At 36.1% G+C, this 18,189-nt stretch overlaps 1 protein-coding gene across 1 annotated transcript in view; it reads right to left on the bottom strand.

The window, feature by feature from the left end:
- The window catches only part of LOC150089253 (BOS complex subunit ncln), a 178,652-nt gene that overhangs the window by 154,307 nt on the left and 6,156 nt on the right, over window positions 1–18,189 (bottom strand). Inside the window, exon 2 of the mRNA XM_090390406.1 lies at window positions 11,357–11,547. Coding sequence (XP_090246532.1) covers window positions 11,357–11,547 — 191 coding nt within the window. The remainder of the gene's footprint in view (window positions 1–11,356; window positions 11,548–18,189) is intronic.

Genomic DNA, 18,189 nt, shown 5'->3' with positions numbered 1-18,189 from the left:
TTTACAAAAATATATACAAAATGGTTCTGTCGATGTTTGCTATTCTTCCATAGAGGAATTTTGTTTGCTATTCTTCCATATTGTCTATTGTATAATTTTTGACTCATTTTTTTTATTACCTTACTTAAGTATTTATTGATGAATCTGTCCGGAATTTTATTCTTAGTAAGCTTGGCTTTTAAAGTCCCAAGTGCTTCAAATCTTATTATTCTTATCTTCAAATTTTATTGTTGCAAATTCTTATTATTCTTATGTTTCTTTGTATTTTAATTGGTATATTTGAACTCCAATGATTAAGGTGTATTATTTCGAATTATACTCTTCTCTTTTATCATAAATTCCTATTTATATCTGGTTAATCACCCTGATATTTATTTTTAGGTCTAGAAACATTACCTTTGTATTATTACTGTTTGTTTTTGTTAAGGTTAGATCATTGGGATAGATATCCCTTTTGACCTCTTCTAAGTTGCTGTCAAAAAAAATCATGTTGTCGATGTATCTGTATGCCTTAATTTGGTTTTTATTCTTTTTATTGTATTCCTTTTCGTAGTGATGTAGGAAAAGGTTCGCTGCCAGTACTGAGAATTTCGATTCCATTGGGATGCCTATCACTTGTTTATATATGTATTTGCCATTATGTAGTTGTTGAATAGGCAGAAATCTATACAATGCCCATTGGCTATCATTTATTATTAATTTTTCTTCATGATCTCTAAAGTGTCAGTACTGTTTTAAGTTTGTCTAATGGTATGGCAGTGAATAAGTTGGAAAAGTCACATGTTTCTAGTTTAGTTGTATTATGACGTTCTTTGATATATTGTATCACTTCGGTGTTACTATTTATTATCCAAGTTTCTTCTATGTTCGTGTACATTTGTTTTAGTATTTTTTCGAACTTATTGGCTATGACACTGGTGTAGAAATTTCTTCCGCTGGTGATATATCTGAAACTAACTGGTGTTTTATGGAATTTGGGTATCATATATAAGAACAGTAAATTAGTATTGTCTATTCTTGTTTTTAATTTTTTGTTAATGCCAGTATCTTGTTCACTGTGCTTCTCATGTTGTTACTGACTCTCTTGTATGTATTGCTTGTAGTAATTTCATCTTTCAGTGTATCAGAAAAGAATCTCCAGATTACCAGTTATAATATACCCATGGTGGGGATTAACATAAAGCTGTCATTCAGCTTTGTGGCAAATGCATGTGTTGGTGTCTGGTTCTTCTATATCCATATTGGTAGTAAGGGATTTGTAATTACAGGTCAGAAGGCCAAGAGGTTTAGTATATCTGTATCTGGCTTTGATTTTTATATTTTGGCAGTTGGCTGGAAGGAGATCTGCATGTGAGTTAATGCAATAGTTTATATTAATGCAGTCCATGGTGGTATTATGAAGTTTTAGAATGTTCCTTATTAATATCATAATTTAATGATTTTAGCTTAAATTTACAAATGTCACTTAACAGGTGGAATAGGTGTCTATAATTGAATTCATAACCGTGGATGAATTTATAAAGTGCTTTTAGGACACTATGTTTGGTACTGAATAGCAGATTATGTATCTGCTGCACCTCTATGCCATTATTATCCCAGTTGGTTATAGTCTGGGCAAAGCTGTGTAGTTTGTGTCTGTTTAAATTATTATTGGTTCTAGGTTTGCTTTTTTTGGTGCATCTGGGCTTGCTTATACATTTAACCATTTGAAATTTCTCATAAATACAGAGAATGTCTACACAACTGGTAACGATACTTTTGGCTAAATTTGTTGTTGAGGCCATAAGGATACAGTGTCTTATGTTTCAGTATAAATATTTCTTCCTGTCTATTTCTTAAAACAGGGTCAGGTATATGGGCTAAGATGGAGATTTGGATATTAGTGAAGCAATGCTTCTGAAAATGCTTGTATTCTGTTTGCTGTTCTTGTTTGCCATTGTATTTGCTGTTATTATAATTTTTGATGTCAGATCTGTGACGATTAAGTATTAGATTCAGCTTGTTGCCGGTTTGGAAAACATATTTTCTATTGCAAGTAATAACGTATACCATGTTGCTACACTTGCAGAAAACAGGATTACACATTTTTTACATATTTTATATACAGAAAACATATTTTATATTGCAAGTAATAAGGTATACCATGTTGCTACACTTGCAGAAAACGGGATTATTACTATTGCTGGTAATGTGCTGGGGGTGCATATATGGGCAGGTAAGACAAAGCCTATTGTTACATTTGTTAAATTTGAGGTTTTGCATGGAAGAATTGGAATGTGAGGCTGTTATTCCAGGACTAGCTAGGCTGGAAGCATTTGATGCTGGTTTGCTCTGTGGTGTGTGTGTGTAATATGTGTAAATTTAGAAGTAATAGAATGTATCAAGGGGCTATAAGGAGCATAAGCCTCCAAAGTCAAATTTATACTACTCTGTCTATGTAGTATGCTATGTAAATGTTGTCTATCCATGATAAAAGTTCAATAAACATAGTGAAATATAATAAATCAAAATAATAAATCAAGAAACATAGTGAAAGTAATAAATAGATACCAAAATAAAGAAAAGAAGAGTGAAAAAAGGCATTGACCGTAACTTCAATGTGTTGTTAAGTAGCCCATAGTATGGAAAATATAAGTTTGTATAGAAAGTCATTTATGGTAGTGTAAGCAAAACCTAGACATGACTTGTGGATTACAACATTTTAAGAATTTAATGGTATAAAATATTATTAATTAATTAACGATTTATGGCCTGGGACACTGCTAAATTTAAGCAGAAAGAACCCAACGACCATAATGGATACATAGATGGAAAGTATAAAGGTAGATAGTGTTAAAGTGCTAACATAAATGAAATTGTAATTGCAGAGAACAAAGAAGAGAAAGATGATAATAATAAGTAATTAGAAATACTTAATGCAGTGTGTTCTGTGATTTCAGTGCCTTCGTTTTGGGCCAGCCGCCAAGATCAAAAGCAAGAATGGCAAGTATAGCCTCCATTTCTGACATGAAATATATGCAGCATGTGGGAGTTCAGTATTGAAGATAGGATTAAAATTTTTTAAATTAATCTTTCCGCATGTGGATAAATACTGTGTCATCAGAACTAATAAATAATTATAAAGCCTTAAAATCACATGGATCCCCACCTGCCACTATCAATTGCAATATCTTCATATTTAAAAAACAATTATCAGAGCTACATGACCAGTTGATCATCACATCTGTAGACAAAGCTGCCAACAACTTTTATGTAAAGCTTTTTACTTATTATTATCAATCAACTCTTAGCATCTTATTTAACCAAAAGAAAAATAACAGTTGAAGTAGAAAATACAAAGGGAAAATCATAATGTAAAGAGGGGAGTACCTCAGGGTACACATGAAGGGCCAATCATGTTCAACATCTATATAAATGACATATTTGAAGTAATAAAGAACTCCTTTATAAAAATCTATGCAGATGATATAATCTAATATACAATAGGAAAGAACATGACAAAAATGGCAAAAGACTTACAGCAGGATGTAATACATTTACAAAATTGGCTGCATGATAATAAATTAGCACTCAGCTTTGAAAAAACAAAATTCTTGGTAATTAGACCTCCTCATCAAACCGTGGACATACATCCATCTATTAAATTACATAAACATGAATGCCTACATGATCAGAATTTCCAGAATTGCAAATGTCTAACTGTGGAAGAAGTTTCAAATCACTGTTACCTTGGGTTATGGATTGACTACAGTCTAAGTTGGGCAATGCATATAACAAATTTGTACAAGAAAATGAGATTTTTTTTTTTTTTTTTTTTTTTTTTTTAGCATTAGCATTAGTAGAGGCATTTGATGCAAGAAAGCAAGCTTATGCAGCATCAGCCAAAAAAAAAAAAAAAAAAACCCACTTCCACTTCACCCATCTGTTCGTTCAAAATATCTGTCCAGATGAGCCTTAACCTTATTTAGGCTATCAACCTCCACCACAAGGGATGGAAGCCTGTTCCACCAACCAACCACCCGCTGGCTAAAGGCAAATTTCCGCACGTCTATCCTACATCTGTCCTTCCTCAATTTGAATTTATGCCCTCTCAGGTGATTTTTCTGAGCTAGAGGAAGAATCCCATCAGCATTGAGCATGCTTAAACCATTGAAGGCTTTATACACCTCTATCAGATCACCTCGCTGGTGCCTAGTCTCCAGACACTGTAATTTGCAAAACTTAAGCCTTTCTTCGTAAGAGCACCCCTTTGTTCCATTCACTAATCTTGTTGCCCTTCTCTGTACTCGTTCCAGCAGCTCTACATCCTTCTTGAAATGAGGCCTCCAGACCTGTATACAGTACTCTAGGTGTGGCCTGACCATCGCCTTATACAATGGAATAATCACCTCCTTATCCCTGCTGGAAAAATTCCTGTATATCATTGACAATACTCCATGAGCTACTCTTGCAGCCCATCTGCACTGCTCAGAGAACTTCATATCTGCCTGCACAACCACCCCCAAGTCCCTTTCATTCTCCACCACTGTCAGTGTTGTACCACAGAGTTGATACGTTGCTCTGGGGTTGCTGTTTCCCATATGTAGTACTTTACATTTGTCAATGTTAAACTTCATTTGCCACCTCTCAGCCCATCTGCTCAACCTTTCCAGATCCTGTTGCAGCAGCATAGTGTCAGTAGTGTCCTTGACAACCCTGCCAACCTTTGTATCGTCTGCAAACTTGGACATTAAGCCCGATATACCATCATCAATATCATTTATAAATACAGAAAACAATAATGGACCCAACACTGAGCCCTGAGGGACTCCACTAATAACATCAGTCCACGATGAGCAGTGTCCATTGATTACCACTCTCTGTCTTCTCCCCCTCAACCACCCCTTTATCCATAGCAGCAATTTGCCTCCAATGTCACACTGCTCCAATTTGTGTAGCAGTCTTCCATGTGCAACAGTATCAAAAGCCTTTCTAAGATCCAAGTATATAATATCAAAGTTATTCCCTGCATCCAGTTCTTTTGTGACTGCATCATAGTATCCAATCAAGTTGGTCAGGCAAGACTTCCCCTTAACAAAACCATGCTGTGTCCGAGCTATAACTGAAGTCTTGTCTAAATGATCCTGCAGTGCTTCTTTAACCAGTGCCTCCATTAATTTTCCTGGAACAGAAGTTAAGCTCACAGGTCTATAATTACTTGTGTCAGCCTTTGATCCTCCTTTGTGAATTGGGGTCACATTTGCACATTTCCAGTCTATGGGTACCTCCCCTGAGTCCAAGGAAGCTCTCATAATTATGGCTAAGGGTTTGCTTACTTCCTTTGCTGCCTCCTTTAATATAACTGGATAGATCCCATCCACCCCGGGTGCCTTTCTTGTGTTTATCTTCAACAGTTTCTCCTCCACTTTACTCCCAGTTATTTCAAGATTCTGTAGCTTACTGCTAGAGTTGAATACACCTCTGGCATTCTCCTCGCTGAATAACTCCTCATGTGTGAATGTCGATGTAAAATATTCATTTAGTTTGTTAGCTACCTGAGCAGGATCATCAACAGTTGACCCATCAATATCAAGTGGACCAATCTGATTCATCCCCTTCCTTCTAGAGTTTACATAAGTAAAGAACTCTTTGCTGTTTTTCTTTGCATCCCTTGCCAAGGATTTCTCGTAATCTGCCTTCGCCTGCCTAACCTCCTTTGTAACTTGGTTGCATATCAACTTGTATCTATCATAGGCTTCTGTGTCATGTGTTAATTTGTAAGTATCCCATGCATTTTTCTTCTCTGCCATATGCCTCATCAGTTCATCTGCCATCCATTTTGGCCTAAACCTTGAACAATATTTCTTAGTTGGTATGTAAAGCCTAGTAGCTTCCAAGATAAGTTCTTTGAATGCTTCCCATTTTGAATTTGCTGTTGGTAACATCATCAGTTGGTCCCACTGTATAGAATTTAAATACTGTCTCAGTCCATCGTAGTCGCCTTTACGGAAGCAATAACCCTTCCCTTTACCCCTAATGGTAGTTACCTCTTTGAGTAAATCCCACTTCAGCACACTGTGATCACTGCCACCTAGTGGTTCATTTATCTGCAGATTCTTAATGCATGAAGAATCACTGCTGATAATCAAATCAAGAGTATTACTTCCTCTAGTTGCCTCCCGAACATGCTGATGTAGAAAACAATCATCCAATAAATCCACAAAAGTCCTGCTAGTGTGTGAGTAACCAGCGCCCAAAATCCAGTCAATATCTGGGAAATTAAAATCTCCCATTATAAGACACTCTGATTTACTGGCCCACTCTATTTCCCTGTGCAGTTCCTTATTATACTCATCAGAGTCATTAGGCCTATAGCACACTCCTACTCTCAATTTTGATCTCCCAATGTTTATGTCACACCAAACTGACTCAACACTGCACTGTCCAGCGATGTCGACTGGCTTCACTTCCTTGGTTTTTATGTGTTTCTTAACTAATAGCATAACACCTCCCCCCTTCCTATCCTGTCTATCCTTTCTGTAGACGTTGTACTCCCCAAATTGCAGTTCCGCATCCCTTATATCTGTGTGACACCACGTCTCTGATATCCCAACAATATCTGCCTTCGATGTTTTCAGCAATACCTCAAATTCATCAAATTTATTTACTAAACTCCTAGCATTGGTGTACACGCAAGTATACCTGCACCTGTTTCTATTCTTAGCTACCCTAACACAACCCATGTGTTTACTTGTACCGCAATGGCTCCCAGCAGTCTCTGAAATACCATGCATCTTGTTTTTCAGGCTTCTGCTCATTCTAATAGAAGCAGTGCAAGAATCTCTTTCACCTCTGCCAGTGGCTACTGTCAATCTATTGGTCTTTGTCTCCCCTTTTTTTACTACATTAAGAATAAATTAAATCTAAGAACAAAAGTAACCTTATATTACGCATCAGTAGACTCACAACTCAATTATTTAGTAAATGTATGGGCAAGAACAAATATAACTGAAATAACAGTAATAAACAGCTTAATTAACAGGATTTTGAAACTTTTAATGGGGACAAACTCTTGGAATGACCTGAATAAGAGAAAGCAATTCTTGCTGAAAAATAAAATACTATATCCAGTTCAAAAACTGAAGTTAAATCTATTCTTGAAAAATCTTAACACTATTTTTGAAGAATCGAAGAATCTACAAAGGAATGTCTCACTTAATTTAAGGAACCCAAAAGCAATTGTTTTGCCACACCCTAGTGTACTAAATAGATTTGGAAATAGGCACACAATGAATATAATAAACAGCATATTGACTAGTGTTGATTTCAAGCTCAGGAGAAGTTATCCTATCTCCAAATTAAAATTCCTAATAAGAAAATTTTTGATACACAATGATACAGTAGATTAGAATAGATATGCAGAAAATTACTATCTCTGTTTGCAGTGTGGAATGCACTATGTGTAGTGACATCATTGTCTTTTCTGTAAGATAACAAATTGTATGCAAAAACTATTGTAAATGAAGAATTACAACTTGTTTTCAAGAAATTTACTTTTCTTAACAAGTTCATTTATTTAAACAAATTCTCTTGATAAAATAGAATTGTATTGTATTGCATTGCATTGTATTGTATTGTATTGTACTGTATTATTATTATTAGCAATATGGTGCAAGGAAGCCTGAGGCTTATGCTGCATATCTGACTGCACAATTACCCCAAGGTCTCTTTCATTCTCCACTACCCTGAGTGTAACACAACATAGTTGGTACATTTCTCTGGGGTTACTGCTACTCATATGCAGTACTTTGCATTTGTCAATGTTAAACTTCAATTGCCACTTCTCAGCCCATCTACCCAACTTTTCCAGATCCTGTTGCAGCAGCATACTGTCATTACTATTATTAACAATCCTGCCAACCTTTGTATTATCTGCAAACTTTGACATTAAGCTTGATATACCTTCATCAATATCATTGATAAATATACAAAACTACAATGGGCCCAGCACTGAACCCTGAGGGCCACTACTAATAACATTAGTCCACATAGAGCAGTACCCATTGACCACCACTCTCTATCTTCTCCCACTCAACCATCCTTTTATTCATTGTAGCAACTTGCCCTTAATGCCATACTGCTCCAATTTGTACAGTAGTCTGCAAAAATCTTGGTCAATGTGGTAAAAACCTCGAACATGGTGGACAAGACAGATCCAAAGACGGCTAAAGTTTGGTCCCCAAATACCTAACTTGTATTTTTTGTGTTAGTTTATTATTATTATTTTGTTAAATGTTTTTTTATTTATTATTTACAGTACATACAGACTCTCTTGACATTCGAATTTTTAAATGATTAATGGTTATTAGACATTTAAGCAGCTTTTCAATCAAAATCCTCTACAAATCGTAAGGTTTTCATGATTAGAACGTTAGAGGTAGTGGATACTGCACATGCTTTGATACAACCCTGGTAAAACCAAGCTCCCACTTTTCATAGTCTAAAAGACTATGTATTAACACTGTGATTGTTATCTTTACTAACAATGACAAATGGAATATTAGTGAAAGAAGAGGAGCTAAAAACTCCTTATAATTGACCGATTATGTTATTCAAGAACTGACCACACTGATTTAACTGATTTAACAAACATCCGGCAAGGTGTTGGACGACCAGGGCTCATCGATGCTCGAGGTGAGCAAAGGCTCTCCCGGATGGTACATGGCAACAGAAGGGCGACTGTGGCACACCTAGCCAGTAATTGGAATGCTGGTGACAGGAGTAATGTTTCACAACACAGAGTACATCGAACCCTACTGAAAACAGGGCTGCATAGCCACAGGCCCCTCCAAGTGCCCATGCTAATCACGGTTCACTGGTGGCAGCGCCTACAATGGCCACACGAGCATCGAAACTGGACATTGAGTGATTGGAAGAAGGTCGTCTCTCCGATAAATTGCATTTCTTGTTGCACCACGTAGACAGCCGGGTACATCTGCGTCGTTTACCTGGGGAAGTAATGGCGCCTGGATGCACCAGGGGACGAAAACAAGCCAGTGGCGGCAGTGTCATGCTTTAGGCAATGTTCTGTCCTTGCAATATCACAAAAGATCACTTCGGTCACAAGAACCTTTTGGTTCTGGAGAGAGATTTTTGATGTTGTAAGTGGAAAATAAACAAGCTAAGTGTGTTACTTTTGGGAGGATTATTAATTAAATTTCACTAAAGACTAAGACCAAAGAAAGTGATAAGATGGACATGGAAGGTGGAAATCTCCAACAATAATATTATCAGACTTTAATAACTGATAACAACAAAATAACAAAATCGTCAACTGTTTGTTGAAAAATGGAAGGTGCAAAATAAACAATCACAAATACAAAAGTGATCGAAAGCTATTTGCATTTCAACAAATACTTCATACGGACTTGTCACTTCACACCCACAAGTAACCCATAAATCATCTCAAGAAAATTACACATACCACCAACTCTACGGACAATCAGTTTTCTGTAAAAAATTTATATCCACAACTGGTGGACAAAATAAACAGTTTCTAGTGGCATAAAACCAGGTTTCCAAACACACCACATCATAATCTAAATGCGACAACACATTTAGACAAAAACTGAATTAAGGTATGATTTTACTATGTACTTCTGTTTTGTTAGAAACAATGTATCAAGGCTATCGGCAACCCTTAGAATTGGCACCAACAAAGGAAAATCAGAGCAGTACTAGTAATGGAATTTAGCTCGCTCGCTCACTCGCCCCCCCCCTCTCTCTCTCTCTCTCTCACGAAATACCTTTCCCTCTATGATGAAACCAAAGTAAACTGAGAAAAAGCAATCTCTCATATTTAAATATTGACAGGCAACTAAACAAATAATGGATAAAGTAATAGAAAATTTACTATCAAATAGTAAATCCTTCTCACAGTAAAATGTGCAGATAAAAACATCAAAATCAGATAAAAATATACTTGTACAAACCATAAAAAAAAAAAAAAAACCTAAGAAACAGTATGTGAAAGAAACCATGTTTATACACTCAGCAGTATATAAACAAAATTAAAGGATTTTCAATCAACCACAACTGGGTCTGTGATGCTAAAAATTTTCCATAAACTTTTGTTGACTCATCAAGTTCTTTTATAGAGACCTGTGGCCACCCAATATGAGTTAGGCAAATGTTCTGCTTACATTTCATCTTTACATACTTTAGTAGCTAAAGTTCACAAAACATGGCAAATAAAACAGAACTGTCATGTATTATTTTTTGATCTAACTTCAGCTTTCACTTGTATAAACACTCAAGCTTTGGTAAAAATGATGAAAGTGTCGCATTTAATTTTATCTAACAAGTTTATAATGGTAAAAATTATCTAACAAGTTTATAATTGGTAAAAATTATGAAAGTGTCGCATTTAATTTTATCTAACAACAGTTTATATTAATGCAGTCCATGGTGGTATTATGAAGTTTTAGAATGTTCCTTATTAATATCATAATTTAATGATTTTAGCTTAAATTTACAAATGTCACTTAACAGGTGGAATAGGTGTCTATAATTGAATTCAAACTGAATTTCTTTCAAATTCAAATTAATTAATAATACTTTGATTTTGCATCATACATAAATGGAGATTCTGCAATGTGGTCTATAAAGTTACTTTTTTTTTCAGCAATCTTGATCCATTTTGTGAACAGCAAGGTGGCTTTATTCCTATAATGATGAGGTCATTTTTCACAAAGCTACTCATTCTAAGGGACATACAGCTAAGATTGAAACAGGTTTCAAAGACTACTGTTTTATTCACAAATTATATCTTCTTTTGATTTAGAGATTAACTGGGAAATAAGCCATACTGTGAATACCTTATACTTCCATACCTGTCTAGATGATCATCTATTGCATCCTTAACTAAAGGCTCAATAATCTTCACTGAATTAGAGCATGAAACATCATATACAGCTCACAAAATTTATGTAGCTTACTTCAACAATCAAAGTGTTTAATTAAGAAGAAGAATCTAAGGAATCTAAAAACATTGGGAATTTTAAAATATACAGATTCAAAAGGAGATTAATACAGAGATTACACAAATTATGAATTCTTAACTGGCTGTAAGTAATTCCATAATGCTACAACAAATAGATTAAGACATTCCACGATATCCAGGATCAAATTTGTTAGATACAGCATTTTCAATAACATTAACTCCTAACCATAACATAAATATATCAACAACCCCCCCCCCCCTTTTTTTTAAGATGACCTCAAACAGAAATGGCACGAGCGCATGCACATACACACACAATTATGCCAAAATATTAACATTTAATAGCAAAATATTAAAAGCATAGTAACTACTAACCTGTTGGTGTTCTACAGACAGTGTACTCAAGGTGGTTGGTAAGAGAATTAATAATCCTCCTGCACCTTGTTGTACTATATCTTGAAACTGAGCATGTGTTAATTCTGATAACCTGGCCACAACGCACCGTCGAGTGTAAGGTGTAGTATGTAGTGTTCGAGCCTCCATGCTAATTAAGGAATTACGGCAACCTAAAACACAAAACAAGAAATGTTTTAAAACTTTAAATATGCAATGAACTAAGAATCATGCAAAGCCTTTTTAAGAACCTCATGAGACTCTCCAGTTAAGCTTATAGATGTGTAAATTCAGTTATATATGGATAAAAATCCCTTTGTCTTTATTTTAATTAATTTTTTAAATAATAATAACTGGACACAACCAACCACACCATGCTCTTGGTACCAGTACCCAACACAGGGTGGAAAAAAAATCTCATAAGAGGAGAAAAAGTTTATAATAATAATAACAGCAATACAATACAACATAGTATTTATTTCCAATAACAAATTTTCACAAAGAACTTATTCAAGAGTAGTTAGCCCCTTATCAACAAGTTTTAATTATTCCAGTGAATTAAATCCCTTCTACAATTATATAATTCCATCCCCACAAAAGGGGAAAGAGAAAAGAAACTTCTTGATTCCATCTTACAGAAACAACACAGAAAGGAAAGAGAAAAATTATCATTTTATAAACCAATTTTGGATGATATGTTTTATTGCTAAAAAATTTGGCAAATCTACTTGAAATAAACACAAATGCCACTGTACCCTCACATATAGCTGATCCAAATCTTGTTTTAATATGCAAGAAGAAAATAGTGCAGCACAAATCATACCATGAATCGAATCAAATCTATTTATCATCTTTAGTATTAGCCATAGGTTACAAGAAAGTTCCGTTTTCACTGCACCGACCAAAAATAAATATATAAAATAAAAATCCATGTACCATCCAGATTATGCTTAAATTTCCCCAAACTTTCAGACCTAAGCTACCCTTGGAAGTACTTTATCCTAGTAATTAAAGAAAACTTTCTGCAATTCAGTCTATATGTCCCCCATAATTTCAATTTATGGAATTATTTATAATTTATACCCATGAAAATTCCACCTTCATTCATTTTACAATCCCCTCTCAGAGCCTTAGAGACCTCAATCAGATATCAATGACTTTACTCAGATGGGCAGGAAAGGCAGAACTCAGCTTGCGATCTGAGAGCCAGTTTGCCTTTCAGTTGAGTCCAAAATCTTGAACATGCAAGCTGGGCAAATCTTTGTCTTTGCAAATTTTTATCTTTGTCTTTGAACTTTATTTTCATAAATAACAATCATTCTTTTTCAAACCCAGATATGATATCCAAATCAAACTGGTTTCTGATCCATCTGTGCTTCAGAAGATAATATGCTTTTTCTGGAGCTGCTTTGACTATGGAATGACACTGCAACCTTTTCTTTGGTCAATGTTTTTGCTGCAGAGTTATTTCTTGAAGGAAGAAAATTTTTCATCAACATCAATCATGGTTTCATTAAAACCTTACATATCTGTGTTTGGTTTATTTCAAGATGGAAAATGTGAGGTAAATAGAGGTCCTTAAAGCTGTAATCTAAAACATGCTGTTTCTTGTGAAAAAAAAAATTTCAATTACAGTTCTCAGTTTTAAAACTCTTCCATGGCCATTTCCACAAAAGAGAGCCAACTAATTGGGCTGACAGGATAACATCCAAACAGCCTGGTATGACATAGCACTAGGAAAACAAAAATGCGAGTAAGGGTGTTAGAGGCTAAATAACTGTGATGATTATAATGAATTAGGTGATTATCCCTTTGGATAAAGCAATGATCAGTCCACATCTTGAGTACTGCGTACAGGTCTGGAGGCCTCATTTTAGGAAGAACATGGAGTGCTGGAACGAATACAGAGAAGGGCAACGGGATTGGTGAGGGGAACAAAGGGATGCTCGTATGAAGAAAGGTTTTAGTACTGCAAATTGCAGCATCTGGAGACTACACAAATGTGCAGTCAGATATGAAGTTCTCTGAGCAGTGTAAACAGGCTATCAGGACAGCACATGGGCTTTTATCAATGATATACAGGAATAAGGAGGTGATTATTCCATTGCATAAGGCAATGATCAGGTCAAATCTTGAGTACTGCATACAGGTCCGGAGGCCTCATTTTAGGAAGAATGTGGAGCTGCTAGAATGAATACAGAGAAGGGCAACAAGATTGGTGAAGGGAAACAAAGGGATGCTTGTATGAAGAAAGGTTTTAGTACTGCAAATTGCAGCATCTGGAGACTAGGCATATGAAAGGAGATCTGATTGAGGTGTTTAAGGCTTTGAATGGATTGAGCAAGCTCAATGCTGATGGGATTCTTCCTCTTGCTCAGACTACACACACATAAATTCAAACTGAAGAAGGATGGTTACAAAATAGATGTGGAGAAGTTCGCCGTTAGACAGCAGGTTCGCCTTTAGCTGCCATAAAGATTCCCTTTTCACTTTCATGGCAATGATCATTGGAAATTTCTCATTTAAGTAATGAAATTCTTTCAAATTCATCCTACCTGTGACTGTCACAAACTCTTCATTAGGCTAAGTTTAATGTGTAGTTGTGAAAAGAAAGTATACAATGGATCTATTAATGGAAAACACTACTCTTTTCAGACTCGTGTGCTTCTTTGAAGGCACACATCTGATGTAATAGTCTGCAGTAGAATGATTGCCCCACAGACGAGCCATTCTACTGCACAGAAAATAACATTTTGTAAATCCTCCTTGCATACACAATAAGAATCTTGTGCTTATTCTTCACTGAGCATCCAATTACATTCACATAACAAAAGTGAATGTAACCAGTGATTTAGTAAAGAAAGGGCCACACAAAGAAGAACTGGTTTTGATGATTTTTATACTTTTGAGACATGACGACGAAAGTACCATTCTGTTTCAGTAATTCACTGGAAATTACTTGAAACTATTTAAAATCAAATATTAAATTATGAAATAACAACGATATATGAGGTGCAACTCAAAAGTTCCTGAAATGTATTTATAAAATAAATTAGACTAACCTGGATCTTATTCACCACTGTCACCTTCAAAGTAGTCCCTTGAAGAAAGTAAACACCAATCCCCAGTGCTTCTCCCATGATTTGAATGCATCCTGAAAGTCCTTCTTCATCATAGTGTTCAGCACAGCCTGCAATTCAGTCTGGATATCCTCTATGCTGTCAAATCTTCAACCCTTCAGCTCGATTTTCATTCTTCGGAAGAGGAAGACATCACAGGTGCTAAGTCTGGTGAATAATGGGGGTGGGGGACAATTATCATGTTGGTGGATGCCAAAAACTGAGCCACAGCAAGAGATGTGTGGGCCGGCACACTGTCACGATGAAGGACCCAGTTTTTTGTGCGCTACTTCTCTGGATGTTTCCTCCTGATGGCTTCCCTTAACCACCTTAGGACATCGCAGTAGAACTTTGTGTTGACAGGCTGGTCAGGAAGGCCAAATTCCTTATGGATAATCCTGTCAATGTCCAAAAAACAAATCAGCATGGACTTTGCACTGCTCCTCACTTGTCGGGCTTTCTTCAGTCGGGGCGAAGATGGGCTCTCCACTGGGATGACTGTTATTTAGTTTCTGGGTCATACCCAACTTTGATCAGCAGTGATGACCGTAGAAAGGAAGTTTTGATCACTCCTGGCCCATTCTTGAAGATCTCTGCTAACTTCCATGCAATGCTGCTCTTGGTGTTCATTCAGTAACCATGGCATGAATTTGGTCACAATCCTTCTCTTGTTCAACTTGTCTGACAAAATTCACTGACGTGTCGTACAATAGTCCGGCATGTGTCAGCGGATTTTGCGGATTACAATGCCACAAATGTTGAGAATGGTCTGCCTGTGGTCTTCGCCCGAACTTTTGCAATGTTTTCCAGGGTGGTGCTCGATAATGGATGCCCAGAGCAATCGTCATCATCAACGACATTCAACAGTTTTTAAAATAGTTAAACTAGTAGTGAGTCTGTGTCTGGCCTAAAGCATTGTCACCAAAAGATTGTTTCAACTTCTTATGGATTTTTACTGCTCTATCATTAAGAAGGAAACAAAACTTGATGCAAGCACGTTGCTCTCTCACATCAGCCATCGCAACAATCGCAAAATACGCAAAAACATCACTAAAGAACTGTGCATAAATATTCAATGGCTCTATCCAGCCCAACAGCATGCACAACATTCACAAAGAATACATGCAGTGTTACCTAGCGCCACAAGTCTGTATTAGACATAGTTCCCGTACAACATTCAAATTTCAGGAACATTTGGGTAGCACCTCGTAAATATATTCAATTACATAAATATGGATGTATTTCTGATTACCTGAAAATGATGATATTTAAAAAAGACACGCTAAAGGAAAATATAAGACAGATTTTTAAATGTGTCCACTCAAAGATCTATCCACTTTTTTCTTAACCCCACCCCCAAAGAAAAATATTTGTTTAACCTCTGCTATCAGCAGTAACATGCATTAAGAATCTCCAGATAAAGTAAACGCTAGGTGGTAGTGATCATATAATACTGATATGGGATTTATTTATAGAAAAAACTACTGTAAAGTGTGAAGGAAAGGGATTTTGCCTTCGCGAAGGCAACTAGAATGGTCTCAGACTGCTTTTAAATTCTTCTCAGTGGGCCCAACTGATAATTTTATCAACTACAAATTCAAAATGGGAAGTATCCAGTTATTTCCCTGGAAGTAGCATCTACAGTTACTTCCAGGAAAGTAACTGTAGAAACTAATAACCTTTTTTTTATACCATGTAAGATACTGTTCAGGGTTTAGACCTAAATGGATGTCAGATGAAATGATAAAACTAATGGCAGAATAAAAGATGCATGAAATGTTTTTAAATTATGAGGCCACAGAAACCTAGAATAAATGGAAACTAATCAGCATGCAAGTCACTAAGGTGTTAGGCAAGCTAATGCAAATTATGAGAAATCTTCAACTAAGAATGCAAAGAAATGTAGACACTACATTACCACTAGAAGAAAAGAGATTACATTAGTTGAGGCATATGATGCAAGAAAGCAAGCTTATATAGCACAAGGCGAAAAAAAAAAAAAAAAAAAATTCCCATTTCACCCATCCAGTCACTCCAAATATTTGTCTAGTTCAGTCTTAAATTTATTTAAGCTATCAACTTCCACAACAACAGATGAAAGTCTTTTCCAGCAATCAACTACCTGCTGGCTAAAGGAAAACTTCCGTCCATCTATCCTACAACTGTCTTTCCTCAATTTGAATCTATGCCCCCTCATGTTCTTAATCTGAGCAAGCGGAAGTATCCCATCAGCATTGAGCTTACTCAAACCATTCAAGGCCTTATACACCACAATCAGATCACCTCGCAGGTGCCTAGTCTCCAGATGCTGCAACTTGCAGAACTTAAGCCTCTTGGTAAGAGCACCCCCTCTGTTCCTCTCAGCAATCTTGTTGTCCTTCTCTGTACTTGTTCTAGCAACTTTACATCGTTCCTAAAATGAGGCCTCCAGACCTGTACGTAGTACTCAAGGTGTGGCCTGACCACTGCCTTGTACAAAGGAATAATCACCTCATCTCTGCTAGCAAAATTCCTATATAGGCACTCCCTGACTTACGCAATACTCGACTTTCGTAAATTCAACTTTACGTAAGTTTTTGCTGGCCGGTGTAAACTTAAAAAAAATCATTGAAACGCATTTTGCATCCCGTAGGAATAAATGGGGGTATTGTGAAAACATTGCAATGTGAACCCAATAACACATTATGTTTTTGGTAATTTGTTCCAAGACTATAGAAGTTGAAATTTTCGCTATATAACTAAAGTATTTATCGCTCTAAAAATTCTCATATGTTTCGTTATAAGAATCAATTCTGAACAGCTTTATTGATATTTTTCTAAAGAACAAAAAGTTTCCCATTTATTGGGCAAATTATTTCCCATTTATTTCTGTTAGTGCAATCTATTATAAACAGGTAGTAAACTCAATCTTATTGCATTTTCAATAATCCCAATAACTGGAATTGTGTGCGTTTTTATGGTGAAATGTGTTCCCCTTCGCTGAAATCTTCAATCATATAAAAAACATAAATACATTTTCAGAATCTTCTCTTCATTTCTATTTAATTGGTTTGGGTTTTATTGGCGCATCAGCAACTACGGCTATAATGCGCCCCTTCTATTTAATGATTACAATGATGAAGGGAAAGTGCAAGTGGTGGAAGTGCCATGAAAATTAACAAAATTAATTTAGAAATTAAGGCGAAAATGATTAAGTACGAAGCAGGACAAAGTTTGTCATCTACTGCACGGGAATTTGGTCTCGCTGCTTCAACAGTGAATACTATTTTAAAGGACAGTGCGCGTATAAAAGAACATGTTAAAGGATCAACAATAATCACAAAATAGAGTTCAGGTGCTATATCGAAGATGGAAAAGCTATTAATAATATGGATGGAAAATCAGATTCAGAAGCGAGTGCCCCTGAGTCTAATGACCATTCAAGCAAAAGCGACACGTATTTATGAAGATATTAAGGTTAAGTACAGCGAACCCCAAGTCAAGTTCATGGCAAGCAACAGGTAGTTTAATAGGTTCAAGCACTGCATTGGTTTCCACAACGTTAAAGTATGCAGTGAAGTCACCAGTGTCGAATGTGCAGCAGCAGAGAAATTTTGTGATAAGTTGGAAAAACCCCTTCTAAATTTCCACAGCCCTCAACCTCGGCAGGGTGTATTTATCAGCTGTAATGGTAACGATGCTCGAAAGGTAAAACTT

The sequence above is a fragment of the Mastigoproctus giganteus genome, chromosome 2 (assembly GCF_048544385.1).
Source record: "Mastigoproctus giganteus isolate SK-2022 chromosome 2, ASM4854438v1, whole genome shotgun sequence".
Taxonomy (NCBI): domain Eukaryota; kingdom Metazoa; phylum Arthropoda; class Arachnida; order Uropygi; family Thelyphonidae; genus Mastigoproctus; species Mastigoproctus giganteus.
The sequence above is the reverse complement of the archived record's forward strand: the minus strand, read 5'-3'. Positions and strand labels throughout refer to the sequence as shown.